This window comes from Arvicanthis niloticus, chromosome 18 (assembly GCF_011762505.2).
Source record: "Arvicanthis niloticus isolate mArvNil1 chromosome 18, mArvNil1.pat.X, whole genome shotgun sequence".
Taxonomy (NCBI): Eukaryota; Metazoa; Chordata; class Mammalia; order Rodentia; family Muridae; genus Arvicanthis; species Arvicanthis niloticus.
Window position 1 is genome coordinate 37443605 of NC_047675.1, and position 17711 is coordinate 37461315.

The 17711-nt window shown below is 45.5% G+C and overlaps 1 protein-coding gene across 10 annotated transcripts in view; it reads right to left on the reverse strand.

Annotated features, from left to right (window-relative positions):
* Positions 1–13453: 13453 nt before the first annotated feature.
* The window catches only part of Wdr59 (WD repeat domain 59), a 71319-nt gene continuing 67061 nt past the window's right edge, over positions 13454–17711 (reverse strand). For 8 of the 10 annotated variants that reach the window (XM_076915901.1, XM_076915900.1, XM_076915903.1 and 5 more), the window contains one exon: positions 15712–16472. In XM_076915901.1, coding sequence (XP_076772016.1) covers positions 16237–16472 — 236 coding nt within the window. In that variant the 3' untranslated portion in view covers positions 15712–16236. Of the gene's footprint in view, positions 13950–14470; positions 15682–15711; positions 16473–17711 lie in introns of those variants that run through there. The other 2 variants (XR_013104899.1, XR_013104898.1) reach the window with 2 other exon arrangements.

Consider the following 17711-nt stretch of genomic DNA (forward strand, 5'->3'; position numbering starts at 1 on the left):
TAGGCATGCATGCTTTCCCTTGGCTCTTGGCTGTTTTCTGTCGTATGAACATAAAAACTTATAAACATACAACTTATAAACTACCTCCTCAACTTTTTCTGAGATAGGCTTTCATGGTGGAGCCTAGGCTAGCTTCAAGTTCACTATGTTTAGGGGAGATTGTGCTGGGAGGTTCCTCTGTCACATCAATGTTCCTATCTCACAGTTAATATGACCTACTGTTGAAGGTAACCTTTACACCAACGGTCCTGTCCATGGTTGACAGTACTTACTGTTAATCCTTTTATCAACTATCCTATCTCATGGTTGACAAGAGTCACTACTGATGTTAGCCTGATGACCTTTTTGAGCAAATAACATTTACAAAATTCTTGACATAAATAAGGACACAGGCTAGGAGTAGAGTCTCAGTGACTTCCCAAGGAAGGACCTATGACCTCAAATTGAAGTGATAAGACTGAACATTGGGGTTCAGGGAGACCCTGCTACGAGAGCATCAAGAACTCTAAGCTAGAACATAAAGTACTTAGAAACATATTGGAAATTTAGAACATTCTTTGGTCTCCACTGAGATAAGTACCAGTACCCACACTTCACAGAGGAAGAAACCCAGGCACAGAGCCAAAGACACAGCCAGGAAGACCGGAATGCAAATGCGGGTAGAGCCCCATAGTTCAGGCCCTTATTAACTATGTACATTGATTTTCCAAGCTGGGCATGGTGACACAAGGCCTCAGTTCCAGTACTTAAGAAGCTGAGGCAGGAGGATAGGCAGTAAAAAGCCAGAATGTGCCATCCTGTTTCAGGGAACAACCAGCAAAACGATGCTATGCCAAAACACTAATGACCCTGCAGTGTCTCCTCTGTGGTCTTTTTTTTTTTTTTTTTTTTTTTTTTTTTTTTTTTTTTTTTGGTTTTTCGAGACAGGGTTTCTCTGTGTAGCCCTGGCTGTCCTGGAACTCACTCTGTAGACCAGGCTGGCCTCGAACTCAGAAATCCACCTGCCTCTGCCTCCCAAGTGCTGGGATTAAAGGCGTGTGCCACCACCGCCCGGCTCCTCTGTGGTCTTTAACCTCATTTCCCTCATGCCTTTGTTAGGTTTAACTACTGCTCTGATTTAACATCATGACCAAGCAAGTTAGGGAGGAAAGGGGTTTATCTGGCTTATGCTTCCACATTGCTGTTCATCATTGAAGGAGGCTGGGACAGAAACTCAAACAGGGCAGGAACCTGGAGGCAGGAGCTGATGCAGAGACCATGGAGGGGTGCTGCTTACTGGCTTGCTCCTCATGGCTTACTCAGCCTGCTTTCTTATAGAACCCAGGATCACCAGCCCAGGGATGGTGCTACCCACAATGGGCTGGGCCCTCTCCCATCAATACCTAATTGAGACAATGGCTCAGAGTTGAATCTTATGGAGGCATTTTCTCAACTAAGGTTCCCTTCTTTCAGATGACTCTAGCTTGTGTCAGGTTGACCAGTGTCAGCCAGGACACCTAGTTACTGGTAAGACGGTCATCTTTCCTTAGACAAATTAGCTATTAGATTTCTTTTCCTTCAAAACATGTTTACATTTAATATTAGGGGAGGGACATATATCATACTGAGCATATAAAGGTCCAAAGATATTCTCTCATTCTACCACGGAACCCAGGATCCAACTCAGTTTGTCAGGTTGTCATAAAAAGTGCCTTTACCCACTGAGCTGCCCAGCCAGCGCTGGACTTCTTTTTAAGACCTCAGTTTTGACAGGTGACACAAAGCAGCCACAAAGAACAGTTTTAGGTGTATACAGTCATTGTTGGCCCATGCCTGTCCAGGTGGTATCTATACTCAGAGGACCTGGGCCAGCACTGCCCAAGTCAGGCTATGGAAGATGGTTGTCACAGGTTTGCTGTTCTAGAGATTCAGTTACTCAAAGTCAACCTTGTTTAGATTTATCCAGAAATAAGTCATCAGTCTTTGGATTTGGAACGACTCCTGAAGGCCCATGTGTTGAAAGCTTGCTCCTTGGTGCAGCAGGATTCAGAGGTCAGGCTTTTGTAAGATGTGTGAATCATCTGAATCATGGGGCTGTAGACTCATGGATGGATTAACTCATCAAAGGATCATAATTTAATGACATCATTGGGAAATGGTAGAAACTATGGGACCGAACACTCTGAAAACATAAATCAAACCAAACCATTTCTCCTTGAAGTCATACAACACAGCAATTTGTCCTAGAGACAGAAAACTGACACAATATTTAAACAGTGTGCCTTTCTGAGTAACCCCTGTCTCATGCCATCTTGTTCCATCTTGTTTGGAACATGAATCATCTCTTGGTCCAGCGTACCCTCTGTGAACACCACTATCTGTTATTCACTCAGGAACCATCTCAGAGAGCAGATGTCTATCAAGGTATGGCCCTCATTGTATTTCCTGGCCCCAAAGCACGAGAATAACAGTGCTGATCATTTGAACGTGCTGAAGAGAAGACATTAAAATGCTTTAAGTGAAGGGTATAACTTCTTTTACTTACATGTGTGTGCTTGTGCACGGGTGGAGACAAGCATGTGGAGGTCAGAAGAGGATGCTGTCTCCTTCCCCAGACACTATCTATTAGTTCTTTTGAGGTAGGGTCTCTCCTTGAACCTGGAGCTTGAGCCTTTTCAGTTGAGCTGGAAACCAGCAGCCTCCTGTGATCCTCTTGTCTCCCTCCCCCTCAGAACTGGGGTTACAGGAATTTACAGGGGTGCCTGACTTGTTCTGTGGGATCCAAACTCCTCTAATCCTCACAACCTCGAAGCAGGGTTCCTAACAGCTGACTCATCTGCCCAACCCTAGACATTCTTGACAATATGAAAAAAAAATTCATATAGTTACATATATTGAAGGTGACAGAATTGATGTAAAAATAGAATCCTTTATTTACGAAATTGTGAAGGTACAGAACTTCATGCCAGTCTCTTTAATGCTGTTGGAAACAAGGGCTTGCCGTGTAACCTTGGGTGACTTTGAACTTGCGTTGATCCTCTTGTGCTAACATCACAGACAAGCAGCGCCATCCTCGGCGTTGTGCCAGCTTTCTGCAGCACCTCAGGATTTGCCCATCTAGCCCAAGGTGCTACTCCCTTGCCAGCCATACTTGGCCTCAGTTCAGAATTATCACCTACGTTTGCTCTTTTCTCCCGGCGACTTCTTCACACTGTCCTGACCCCTGGTCTCCTCTGCTTCCCCAAATCGACAAAGACACCAAGTCACTAAGTCACTGTGGGTGGCATACTTTTCTAAGGGTTGTCAGTAAAGGGTAAAGACAGGGGGAGGGGAGAGGGAACACTTCACATTTAACAGAGATTACTGCCATTTTCCCTCACCTTCAAATGGCCTTTCCCCACACTAATTGTTATTTCTCACATGTATGAATATGCATATATACGTATTTATTCTTAAATATAACCTGCTCTGTCCATATAATATTTACATTTCTTTTTATCACTTCTTTCTATAGATTCCCCATGGAACAAGAAAATTCTTCTCATCTTACTAGTCGGGGAAACTGAGCTTTTGTTTTGTGCTTTCTGCCTTCTGAGTACATAGCAGCTCCAGCGCATGACACAGGCTGGCCCTGCTCCTTCCCTAGGCACACACTCCAAGGCAACACGGCTCCTGTGGTGTGTTACTCTCCCTGCCGCCAACCGCTACCTTTTACTGAGATATCAGTATCCTCGTAACTTGGCTCCATTACTACTGGTTTTCACTGTAGAAATATAGAATAAGCTGCCGGGCGATGGTGGCGCACACCTTTAATCCCAGCACTTGGGAGGCAGAGGCAGGTGGATTTCTGAGTTCGAGGCCAGCCTGGTCTACAGAGTGAGTTCCAGGACAGCCAGAGCTACACAGAGAAACCCTGTCTCGAAAACAAACAAACAAACAAACAAACAAAAACCAAGAATAAGCTAAGTCATTGAAAGTCAGGTCTTTTCATCCTGTGTCTAAATTAACTCTTTACCAACTCAAAGATATCCTAATTTTTGCTATAGTTCTTTCTTCCTTTCTTTCTTCCTGAGACAGGTTCTTACATAGCCCAGGTTAGCTTTGAACTGGATACACAGCTGAGGATGACCTTACTCTGATCTTCCTGCCTCTGCTTCCCAAGTGCTGGGATTATAGGTGTGTAGCACCACACCTGGGCTCAGCCACCACTGCTTTTGTTGTTTTAAAACAAGTTTTCTCTGTGTAGCCCTGGCTGTCTTGGAACTCTCTATGTAGACCAGGCTGGCCTCAGAGATCTGCTGCTCTGCCTCCGCAGTGGGCCACCACACCGGGCTTTCATGAGCCACGGTTACAAGAGTGCTTTCTGGTGAGTCTGTGCAGAAATGGTCTTGCTGTTAAATTCCACACGCTGTGACAGAGTGAGAGAAATCAGTCCAAACTACAGCAAAAACTGTTCCAATCTTCGTTTTGAGAGATTTGCATTACATTTGTTTATTTTCTGTGTGGGCACAGACGGCCCGTGTGGAGGTCAGAGGGTAACTTGGATAAGTTGGTTCTCCCACTGTATGGGTCCTAAAGATTGAATCCAGGTAAACTGCTATCCTAAGCTCGAGATATGATTTGGCCACACTCAGTTTTCTTACTAAACGACCATATTTAAATTGTGTTTCTCACTTAATTAAACTGTGTCACTGACTTAAGGGGTCAATCCCCAGGACCCTCACAGCAGAAGGTGAGAACCAACTCTTGAAGATTGTCTCCCAGCTCACCTGGCATGGTAGCAGCTCTTCCCCACCAAAATTTTTAGAAATGTAAAATGCAGCCAAAAACATGCTAGGTGGCTTAATGTAAACAATAACAAGAAAAGCATACTCATACCTGATGAGGGGGTAGAATTTCCCTCGGCTTTTCTCTGCAATGGGGGGGGGGGAGGGGAGGGGCATATTTGTTCAGCCACTGAATGGACTGGACAAATCGAGAACATCTCACATCTGCATTACTGGATAGGACAAAGAACCAATAAAAAGCCCTCATCTGTGGTCTTGAGGAAAAAAAAAAGGAAGCCAATGAGCTGAGCATTGGCAAGCATCTACCTCTCTTTGTCTCCTGACTGCAGACACCATGAGACCAGCAGCTTAAGGCTTCTAGAACCAAGACTCCCCACCGTGAGGGACTGGACCCTCCAACTGGGAGCCAAAACAAACCCTTCCCTGTTCTGAGTATGTTGTCCCCGTAAAGAAGAAAGTGACTGGAACAGGAACTTTCATTTTACCACCAGAGAAGCAGGTATAGGCCCATTTGGATTAACTTCTCTTCCTTTCGGATGGAAGTGCTCAGGTTTGTAGACGCTCTGCTGCCACCTGCTGTTAAATTTGAGCTGGACCGACATAAATGCTCAAGGCTCCTTGGCTAAGAGCCCTGGTTACTCTTGTGGAAGCTTCCATTCCCAGTACCCACGCGATGGCTCACAACTGTCTGTAACTTCACTTCCAAGAGACCCAACACCCTCTTCTGGCCTCCAGAGGTACCAGGCATATATGTGGTGCATGTATATACACGTGGCTAAACACTCATGCACATGAATGTGCAGAAGAAGCCCTGGATCTGAAACCCACACGTTGTTACCTGTAACTCTATCAAGTCTTTAAACCAGGGATGGCGGCTTATCCTGTAATCCCAGCATGGGGAGAGGGGTGCCAGGTAGGAATCTGAGCCCAGATACCAAAACATTAAAAAAAAAAAAAAAGCTTTAAAGTAGGAAACCGTTGAATACCATACAAATGTTACCCCAAATCATGAAACTGAATGAGAGTTGGGGGTTGGGGTGGGGGTCGGGGAGTCAACAACAGTCTTCTGAGATGAGCTGTGTGTTTACAAACTGATGGCAAACACCACTACTATTCCCAACTACTGAAATGTCTGGGGTCAAATGGCAGTAGTGTTCTTTGAGACAGGAACTAGTTATGTAGCCCAGGCTAGCCTAAATCTCACCTTCCTGTTTCCCATCACTTTACCTAACCTACTTGAAGTTTATTTCTTTTCAACCTCAAGAACTGCTGGAAAGTGGTTACTAAGGACCACAGGGAAGAGTCAAAGCTGTAAACCTGTAAATTGGAATAAAAAAAACAAGATGTGCTTCTTTTCCGATGTCCTCACTCCCCCTAGTGGCAGTCGGTTCCTTACCCTGCAGCCAGCATCTTGCTCTCGGTCTACCTCTTCACTCTATAATTAGGCCAAAGCTTGCTCTCCAGGCAAGGAGGATGAGTTCACGGGCTCTGAGCAAATGCCCTGCTGAACATTGGTCTTGGGGCCGGAGAGATGCTCAGCTGATAAGTTTACTCGCTGCTCTTCCAGAGAGGACCCACTTTCAGCTCCCAGCACCCATGGGAGTTAGCTCATAACCGCCTTTATAAATGTTTGTTGTGATCATAGTGTCTCTCAACAATAGAAACTTTAACTAAGACAAGGATATTCCCTCTTAGCCACTCCTTCCTAGTGGTACCAACCTGTCCCATCCCCTTGCTGGGAAGGACCTCCTAGCTAAAGTGAGGCTTCTGTTTTGCTCTCCTCATCTGCTTGACCCCAGGGCCACCAGCTGATCTCCTTGTTCTCCAAACCACACAATATGACACATTGTTTCCCAGACCAGCTTCTCAGGTAGATCCTGGGACTGGGACACCCAAAAATCCCTCTATAACCACAATCACCCCTTCCCATCATTCAGTTACAAAACCCTACCAAATATGTCACCCAGACTCAATAACTGCTCTTTCTCCAAAGCCTCAGGGGTCTTAAGCCTCTCACCTTTGACCTTTTAAGGAAAAAAAAATCTTCTACACCCCACGTCTTTGCCCCTTTAACATTCTTATATGTGCAGTTATAAACCCAGCAGAACCTACCATTTAGTTCAGGATCTTCAACGTATCAACTTGGTAGTGGCTCCTCTTCAGCCCATGGTTCCCAACCCCAGTACTCTCTTCTCCACCATCTCCTTACTGACCTCTCGATGCTTTGACCTCAAAGATGCCTTCTTTTCTGTTCCTCTTGATTTCCAGTTGGGACAGACCTAGAAACTTCCCTTTCTACCCAATTCACTTAGACCACCCTACCCCAGGGGTTCCGGGACAGCCCACATCTATTTGGCCAGGCTCTAGTCTCTGATTCACTCTCTTTCCCCTTCCCTAAATCCAAGCTTATACAATATATGTAGACAATCTTCTCTTTCATAGTCCGTCTCTGCAAATTAGCCAAACCAACACCTCTACCTTATTCAACTTTCTGTCTGGCCGAGAAAGAAGGTCTCACCCTCTAAGGTCCAGCTGCCCTCTCTCCTGGTCACTCATCTTGGATTAGCTATTGCTCCAGCTCACAAGGCCATTGCCCTAGATAGAAAAGACTTGATTTGGTCATTCACAGACCCCACCACCAAGGACGAAATTCTATCCTTCCTAGGGATGGCTAGATTCTTACATCCTTGGATTCCTTCTTTCTCTCTTCTTGCCTGCCCTTTACATGAGACGGCTCTTGACACCTCATGCAAACCCCTACTTCTGCCCACTGACAAGCCCTCTCGAAACCTTCAAGCCCTCCCCCAGGTACCCACCCTACATCTTCTGGATTTAATTCTCCCCTTTTCTTTCCAGGGTACAGAAAAGGAAAGATTATGCCCTCAGAGTCCTGGGTCATCAAATGGGACCTTCCCTAACACCTGCTGCATACTTATTTAAAAAATTAGACCATACTACCCAAGGATGGGCATCTTGCCTACATGCTCTGGTGGCCACTGAGCTTCTTCTATGTGAATCAAAGAAGTTAACCTTCAGGTGGCCTATTACTGTCTTCTCTCCTCACCACCCAGCTGCTAACACACAAAGGCCTCCGAATGCTATTCCTTTCCCAGGTTCTTTCTCTTCAAGTAGCTCTGGTAGAGGACGCCATCTTTATCTTTCTGACACGCCCATGTCTCCACACTTCAAACCGACTCAAGTTGCCAATTTGACTCTCTCGAGGTGAGTACGGACCATTAGTTTCTGCTGGCTTCTGCCACCCATCATATTTGGTTCTGAATTCTAGAGGCTGCCTCTTGAGCTGCCTCTTCCCTCCATCTGCTCTAACCGCCTGTCTCTCCTCATCTATTGGGTAAGAAGTGTCCTCTCTCTGGCTCCTGGAGCCTGCTGCATCATCTGGGGCCCCACAGTGAGGGCCACACTTGCTCCTCTCCCTCCATTCTGTGTTTCCTTGCCTCTCCCCTCAGAAGCTGCCTGCTAAGTCCCTCAGCTTCCTTAAGGCCTCTGGACCTCTGTGGGCCTCTGCAACCTTGTCTCTCTTGTCTCTCAGCTCCATCAGAGAAGTCTCACAGCATCTCTATTCCCTCCTGGGCTGCTTTGCTTCTCAGCTCCCACTTGGGGCTTAGAGAAAACTCCCTCAAGCAGAATTCCTTTTGCATCTCTTTCCTCTCCCCTCCATGGACTTAGACTTTATTAAAGCCATGCTCTGTTACTACAAACAGTTTGGCCTCCGTACAGTCCAATGGCCAGTACTGGCATGCTTGATTTTCAATGGTGGCAGCTTCTGCCACTGCACAAACAATCTGAAACTGATCCAAAAATCTTTTATAAATAAACTTGCTCTTTTCTCTTGTTCATATCTACGCCTGTCCAGGGCAGCTCTCACACACGGCTATCTACCCCAGAGCTGTAACACTGTAATAGGGGGAGCCTTTCCCTTCAGAGCTGTAACACTTACAGTGTAGCCCAAGGCTGACCCCAAACGCACTGTCTTCTTACTTAAGCATTCCAAATGCTGGCGGACAAGTGTGCATCGCCAGGGTTACAACTCACCTACAACTTAAAAAACTCTTGAACTCAGAGATCCGCCTGTCTTCTGCCTCCTGGGTGCCAGGATTAAAGGCGTGTGCCACCACTGCCCAGACAGTAATTTATTTAATAGAGCAATGATAATATTATTTCCAGAATGTTCTAAGATGACCCAAGCTTGGTAACACATACTTTAAAATCCAGGGGTTGGGGGGTGGGGGGTAGAGAAGGGCCAGGAGCTCAAGGTCATCCTTGGCTACATATTTAAAGCCAGTCTGGCTGTAGGAGACCCTGATGGGTGTTGGGGGGAAGGGCAAGTGGAATTGTACTGAATGGTAGTGTAACTTTTTTTTTAAAGGATTTATTTATTTCTTGTATGTGGGTACACTGTCGCTGTCTTCAGACACACCAGAAGAGGGCATCAAATCCCATTCCAGATGGTTGTGAGCCACCATGTGGTTGCTGGGAACTGAACTCAGGACCTCTGGAAGAGAAGTCAGTGCTCTTAACCACTGAGCCATCTCACCAGTCCAGTAATGTAACTTTCAGATTGACTTTTTCATCCAGGATAAGTTCCTTGAAATCTAGCAAGTTGTCATCATCTATATTCGTGTTTTATTCCTTTCTATCTCTGAGTGGTCATCACTGTACCAGGTGCACAGTGTACCTGGCCTTTCAGCACCTGGAGGGCATTAGGGTTGTTTCCATACGGTTTTTAGCACTTAAGTCTGAAAATAATTAAGATGTATTATTTCTATAAATGTGTGTGTGTGTGTGTGTGTGTGTGTGTGTGTGTGTGTGTATGCCACACACTTGAGGGTGTCTGCGGAGGCCAGAAGAGGGTGGAAGATCCCTTGGAACTAGAATTATGCATGGTTATAACTACCCGGCAAGAACCCTTCACCACTGAGCTATGCCTCCCACCCCTCGATGTTCTCATAAGCCAGGCATGGTGGTTCAGGCTGGAATCCTGCATCAGGAGGCTGGAGCAGGAAGATTCCAAACTAAGGCTTTCTGGGCCACAAAGTGAATTTAAAGCCACCCTGGATATAGAGCAAAATCCTGTCTACATAGTGAGCTCTGGGGCTGACAGGGCTATATAAAAAAATCCTGTCTCTGGGCAGGGGTTGGAGGTGGGGTGAAGATAGAAAGAAAAGAAAAAATGTGGAGGACATTCAGTGTTGACCTCTGGCTTCTACTCACGAAGGCACAGGCAAGCACACCTGCAAATACACATGCATGACACACAAAAATAAAAATAAAAAATTAAGCGTGTGAGTCAAAAACAAGCCAGAATATGAGATACTGTTTCCTTTCCTAGTTATTTAAGAAACTGTGTACATTTGATCTCTGCTCTGCTTCCAAACAGGACTCAGAAGCTCTTGCCATTTCCCTAGAAATAGGGCCACTGTGAGAACATTTTCATTGTTTGGTCCTGGCTGGAGTTCCTGACCCTGAGATCCCATGACCTCTGTCACTTCCTGAAATGATAACAATAGCTTCTCACTTCAATACCATGACTCTTAGACACCTGGATAGCCACGGGATACAGACTGGCTGCCAGGGAAAATAACTGTATCATGAGAGGCCCTACCCTTGACTTTGGAGAAGGGCTTAGGGTAAAAGTTTAACCAGTGGCTGACAATTTAATCAACCATATCAATCATCTACACAATAGGTTTGGGGAGCTTCCAGGTTGCTGACGATGTGGAGGTGTCTAGAGGCTGATGGTCAGGTGACAGGTGGGAAGCTCCTTGTCCCTTCCCATGTACTTTGTCATCTACGCAGTTGGAACCTTAATACTATCCTTATAATAAACGTCACATGTAAGTAAAGCACTTCCCTGGGTCCTGTGTGTAAGCATACACGTACATGTGTGTACATACAAGTTCTCTGTGTGTGCTTATGTGCACACCTGCTTATGGAGGCTCTATCCCTCCCCAACCTCAAATATGAGACAGGGTTTCTCCCTAATCCCAGAGCTCACTGCTTGGCTGGCTACACTGGCAGGTCAATGAGCTCGGGGACTCACCTGTCTGCACGAGCGGCTCTACCCCACCCCTATCCCCCAGCTAGGGTTACAGACACAGCCCACCACATCCCAATTTTTTTAGTGTGGGTCCTGGGAATCCGAACTCAGGTCCTCATGTTTGTGAAGGAGGCTAAACTATTTTCCCAAGCCCCTGGCTTTCACATCCAGACACAAGGTCTCACGTAGTCCAGGCTGGCCTCAAATTCTCTGTGACAAGGATGATCTTGAGGTCCTGATCTTCTTGCCTGTATTTCCTAAGTGCTGGGATTATAGGTTTCTATTGCTAGCTGTTTTAAATGGTACTAGGGAATCAAACCCAGGGTCCCATGCATGTGAGATAAACATGCTACCAACATAACTATATCCCCAGTCCCTGCTTGCCTGGGCTCTGAGTGCCTTACTGTACCCAAGGACAGTCAGGTCAGAAAAGCATCACACCTAAGGACTTGAGATAGGCATCTGAAGTGGAATGGTCTTGTGAGACAAAGACCTATATCTTTAGATTCTAAAAGAAAACCAAGGGTACCTGCCTGGCATTTGCTGGAGAATGTCTTAGTGCATGGGGCACAAAGCCTGCACGTTGGATGCGATGTGTACTATGTTAAGGGTCCAACTGGGCATTGGCTAGCTGCATCCTGGGCAAGGAAAGGATGAATCACCAGATACTGGATACTTGCACCACTCTGCACAGGCAGGTGGGTTGGAGAGTCTCAAGTCTGAAGGGCAAGTGGGTAGGGAGGAGGGAAAGCCTAGCAGCAGAAAAACCGAGACTCCAGGCTACGGATAATGTCCAGACTCCCTGGCACAGCCTCCAGGCTCTTGCCTCTCTCCAGCCCTGTTTATCAGCTTCAGCCTGTGTTCCACTGATAAGCAACCGCAGCACGTGCCTTCAATGATGTCCTTCTCCCTGTCCTTGGCTAAGGCCTTCTGTGCTCTCCTCTCCTCTTTCCTACTGAAAACACTCATCCTTCAAAGACGTTCAGCCATGTTGACACTGAGCAACCCCCCCTACCCCCCATGCCTTTGTAAATGTAACCTTTATTCTCCTGAAGTAATTGTTATCTCTGAGGCTTACAGCTTCAGTCTGCTAACCTAGGCCTAGTCCTGGAAGCTTCTAGCCTCTGAACAATCTAATCTAAGCCTAGAAAATCTAAGCCTAGAATGTTTTCAGCCACTGAAAGTTGAGGGCATGGTATGTTGCAGGATATATTTTTTTTCCTGGAGGCCAGAGCACAGGTAGAGATATAACCACATTTCCTCCTAGATTCACCTCTTTCACAATGCCCACCTCACATTAAATACATGATAAATAAAACCAGGCCTTCTGAGATTTAAAAAGGAAACAACTCAGTAATGTGTCAACACAGACTTGCCAATACATGGAATACCAACAGAATAGGTTTGCTTCTGATTCTTACAAGAACACTAGGGTCTAAGCATGAGGCAAACACTGTGTGTTTTACCCTTTAATCTCTTGAGTGTAACACCTGCTGCTGCTGGCTTTGAAGATGGAATGAAAAACAGCAGCTTCAAGTAGTAGGCGTGTGATTTAGAACCCTATTTCCCAAGCTACTGTTCCATAGCTAACGGAACTAACTTGGAATTTATTCTGTTGCTTAGATATTTCCCGAAGCCCTCACCTATGCGTGTCCACACTACATCTATTTTTCTGGCAGAATGAAAAGCTGTTGTCTCTTTAGCTTCTGCTGCATTAAACCTCCAAACAAAACAAAGCAAACCTAGATTCCTCCCCTCAATCCTACGAGCCCCTGAGAGAAGCACTGGGAAGGGCTGTCATGCCCATTGTGGATCAGCAAATGCAGACTGTATGCATCTATATAGTAAAACTCTTTTTAAAGTTAAGCATAGTGGATTCTATATAGCATCCACGAGGAAAGCGACAAGTCTTGTGATCTGAGCGGCTTGAGGTGGGAGGACAAACTCAAGCTGATGGTCACCCAGAACACATGGCCGATTCTGCTTGGCAAGCTGGATAAAGAGCCCTTGGCGCCCTAGACAGCTAGCACTGTGTTTCTTGGCAAATAGTTTTTGTTTGTTTGGTTGGTTGGTTTTTGTTTTTTCAAGATAGGGTTTCTACATGTAACAACAGCCCTGGCTGTCCTGAAACTTGCTTTGTAGAGCAGGCTAGCCTCAAACTCTAAGAGATTCCCCTGCCTCTGCTTCCCAAATGCTGGGATTAAAGGCATGTACCACCAGGAACATGCCTAGTGTTTTCCTTCACAAATTCAAAGGTGTTTTTATAACATATAAAATATTATATTTTATATAATTTATAATTTAATATTATAATATTTTACAATATTATAATATTTTAAAGAGCAAATAAAACCCAGGTATGGTGATGTTTACCTGGAATCCCAGCACTCTGGAGGTAAGAGGCCCCAAATTCAAGGTCAGCTGGTCGATACAATGGTGCCCTTCCTCAAACAAACACAATAAAGAACAACAAAAAAAAGGACTTCGCTAAGGTAGAGAGGCCGTTGACCAGAGCCAGCATCCAGACTACTATGTTTCCAAACAGAGATATTTTTCACAAATACTAAGTTTTTGTTCTGGTAACTTGGAAATACAAACAGAACTGACATCTTGTGAGATGTTCTATAATGTCTTACTTTATTTTATGCATAATGAGTGTTTTGCCAGCATATCTACATACCATGTGCGTGCCTGGTGCTGATAGAGGCCAGAAAAAGGCATCTGGTCCCCTGGACTGAGTATTAAAAATGGCTGTGGACCGGCTTATGGTTACTGGGAATTGCATCTAGAAGAGCAGCCAGTGCTCTTAATCACTGAGCCGTCTCTTTAGCCCCCTACAAAACATCTAAACTTGAAATGACTTCATAGTCACTAAGAAAGGTTTTTTGTTTGTTTGTTTGTTTGTTTTGTTTTGGAAGACAATGCTCTTATAGAAATAATCCACACAAGAAAATTACCTCATTCTCAACAGGGACGGGGTTCCCACTGGCTTCACAGTAGGATAGAGAAATAGACTGTTCTCTGTAAATGGTGTGAACTCACAGAGGACCCAACACATCTGTATCTGTGTGCATCGGTTCACCTGTTGTGGGAGCAGGGTCATGGCAGCATCAGCACAAACAAGGCTGGAGGAATAAAGTAGAAAACACTCAGATGTCTGGGGCCCTTTCTCCTTCATCCCAGCATGTGCTGTTGAGGCACTGGTACCCAAGCCTGGCACATAGTTCAAGGTTAAGCTCATGCCTCGGAGTCTCTTGACCAATTAATAATACAGGGGACAGGTGAGGGCCAACTGTCATCAAAAGATATGTGTGCAGGTGTGTGTACACATACTAGTAAACAAATGACACATAATCATGTGTTAGTACAAGATTGTTTCTCGTCCACGTGATTTCACTGTCTTTAAATGACAGTTTTGGGGCTGGTGACAAAACAGTTTTGACTTTGCAGTCATGAAGATCCAAGTTACATGTGTGATCCCTAAACACACATTAAACAATCAGGATGTCCTGAAAATACCTATAATTCTAGCACCAAGGAATCAGATGGCCTCTTCTGTCCCACACTACATACACTTGAAGACACACAGAGATTCACAAAGTAATCCTTAGAAATATAAAATGTTGGTTTTTATCTACAAGATTGATTTCCTAATCCATTCATGAGTCTTAAATTGTAGTTTCAAACAAAGTGATATACAAAATTTACTTACCATGGAAGATGTAGTGTTGTGAGTGTGTGTGTGTGTGTGTGTGTGTGTGTGTTGCTGAGGATCAAACTCATCACCTCCTGTATGCTAGGCAAGTATTCAATTACTAAGCTATAGCTCCAGATCTTTTTATGATGTTTGTTTTTAAGTGTCTTCATACATAAGTTGGGCTGACCATCAACTCACTGTGTAGCCCAGGATGGCCTCAAACCTGAAACCCTCTTACCTCAGCCTCATGAGTGAAGGGATTAGAGATACGTGTACCCATACTCCAATGACACAAATTACTTATGTCTCTCAGATTAATCAATTTGGAATAAATTTGTAAATTTCATTTTTTGTTGTGTGTGTACATTAACATATCAATGCACACATGTGGAAGTCAGAGGACAACTTTTAGGAGTCAGCTCTTCTATCATGTGGGTCATGCTGGGGACCAAACTTAGGTTAGTAAGCTTAGTGGCAGGTAACTGTGCCCACTGATCCATATGAAAGGCCCAAGGAATTTACATTTCTAAGAGATAGGAATTTCAGTATAGTGGGTTGTTTTGTTTTTTAAAAATCTCTTCCCTGGTATAGACAAGTGAAGCCCCGGAAAATGCTCAAGGAGTGATTCTGGTGAGTTTGCAAGGGAGTTCAAGTAAAAAGCGCCCCTGGAACCCGGCCAGCCTGCCCGGAGGCAGAGAGAGACTTTGGTATCAGTGCTGAAATGCAATCTCATTTCCCTTTTGCTAGAAGAAACAGTTATGAGACTCTTGCGGCTAGAGAGAACCTTAATGTCAGATTCTGTTTCTTCTATCAGATGATCAAAGTCAAATGGCATTTCCTTTAGAAGTCATGAGACTAATTCTAGTCCTGTCCAAAACGGTTCCCTTCAACCAGAAGTACAATGCAAAGTGAGTCGCTAAGAATTCTCTCTCTCTCTCTCTCTCTCTCTCTCTCTCTCTCTCTCTCTCTCTCTCACACACACACACACACACACACACACACACACACACACACAACTATAAGCTTCTATTAGTCAAAGGAAAGCAGATAAAGAGAAATAGTACACACACACACACACCTTAAGCACTCTTCTGGGGCTGGAATGTTAACTCAGTGGTACAGCTGCTCACCAATATGTGCATGGCGCTTGAGTTCAAGCCCTGTACCAAGGAAAGAATGCTGAATACACATCCATCATATATTACACTTTAGTAATGTATTTATAAGGCCACCATCAAGGTGACAACTTCTAAAGTCACAGATAAACAGAGCTCACTTGTGGATGACACTAAGAGCCAGCAGCTGTCTTTTGGCTCAGGAGACTGTTCTGCAGCTTGTGTGTCTTTGTACTGGCATCTGGAGAGCCCATTCTTGGTTCAAGGACAGCATCCTGAAGGCTGATGAGGCTCTGGTGGCTCTGGACACAGGTGCTTTTCCTCATGAAAACATCCACTGTGGACTCAACAGCAGTGCAGGAGGGTCAGCTCTGTGTGTCCCCCTCCCTTCTTCCAGCACCATCCATGCCCTGACAGCCAAAAAGAAGGGAACACAAAGGCTCACGGGCAGACGCTGTGACAGTCTGTGAGGGGACTTCTCCGTTCCAAATCACCGAGGATGACCCTGGTTTTAGAACTTTCCACCACCAGCAGCAGAGAGCCTTCTCTAGCACGTATAGTGCCCTCTGGGATTTCTGCAAGTGCCACTGTCCTTTAAGTTCAGAAGGTGCTCTCCAGTAGGCAGTGGCAGCCACACCCAGTGGGACATACCTCCTGGGTCCGAAACCATTCCATCATATGGCTTGTGTGGCCACCATGCCCACAGGTCAGGCAGAAGTTGGATGAACCCCGCACAGCCACATGGCAGATGGCACACTGGAACGTGAAGCCTTTGCAGATGGCACACTGGGTGCCACGGACCTCACTCCGGCAGTGACTGCAGTACACGCCAAACTCTGGAAATGGGTGGACAGGGCAAAGCAAGAGGCAACATGAGTTCTAATAAAAGCAGGCTGAGTCTGCCTGGGTAAGGATACCTACTCCTCTCAAGATTCTGTCAGGCTCTGGCAGACCAATCTTTCTCTTTTCTCTCTCATCCTTATGCTTTTTCTTTCTCGCTGGTCAACCAGGTAACTCAAAAACTTGTCTACTGGGGCTGGAGAGATGGCTCAGCAGTTAAGAGCACCAACTGCCCTTCCAGAGGTCCTGATATCAATTCCCAGGAACCACATGGTGACTCACAATGGATTACATCACATCTGTAATGGGATCTGATGCCCTCTTCTGGTGTGTGTGAAGACAGCAACAGTGTATACATTAAAAACAAACAACAAAAACAAAACCTCCGTTACCTCTAATCCCACTAGTAATTGGCTGTAGCCATTTTTATTTAACCAATAGCTTTAAATTAAGGAACAAGGTTTACACAACAAAAGCTGGTAAACGTGAGAATTCACTTGTAGGCCTAGACCTCAGGTACAGAATTTAGCATTATAATACATTAGCAACAGATCAAACTTCAGCGGCTCTGACCTTTGCCCACTCTAGTCCATGCCTGCCTCGTTGTCCACCCGCCTCTGTTGTCCACCTGCCTCTGTTGTCCACTTACCTCTGTTGTCCACCTGCCTGTTATCCACCTGCCTCTGTTGTCCACCTGTGTCTATTGTCCACCCGCCTCTGTTGTCCACCCGCCTCTGTTGTCCGCCTGCCTCTGTTGTCCACCCGCCTCTGTTGTCCACCCGCCTCTGTTGTCCACCTGTTTCCATTATCCACCTGCCTCTTTAATCTATTTGCCCTTTTTGGCTGCACTTTCCTCTTTGGCCGACCTGGAGCACCTGGACTAAGTTCATGCCCCTGTTTTTTTTTGCAAGCATCCTCAGCTCTTTTCTCTTCCTGGTAACATCTGGCCAAATGGAAACCATCAATTAGCCATGGCACCTGCCCATGGTACGTCTGCCCTGGGGAGTAAAGCCAGCTGCAGGATCCTCGGCAACAGTGTGTTGGACTGTAAGCTCACTGGTGGAGAGCCTAGGCATGGTCTAACCCTGACTTTCCTCCTTCCTCAAGCTACAACACTGGATCTCTGACATAGTTCGCAAACTTTTTCCATGTGCCTTTGCTGCTGCTGTCTCTCACTGGCTATCCTCTCTTCTCATTTGCCCAAGAAAATGGAAGCTCTTAAATGGGGGCTGTGG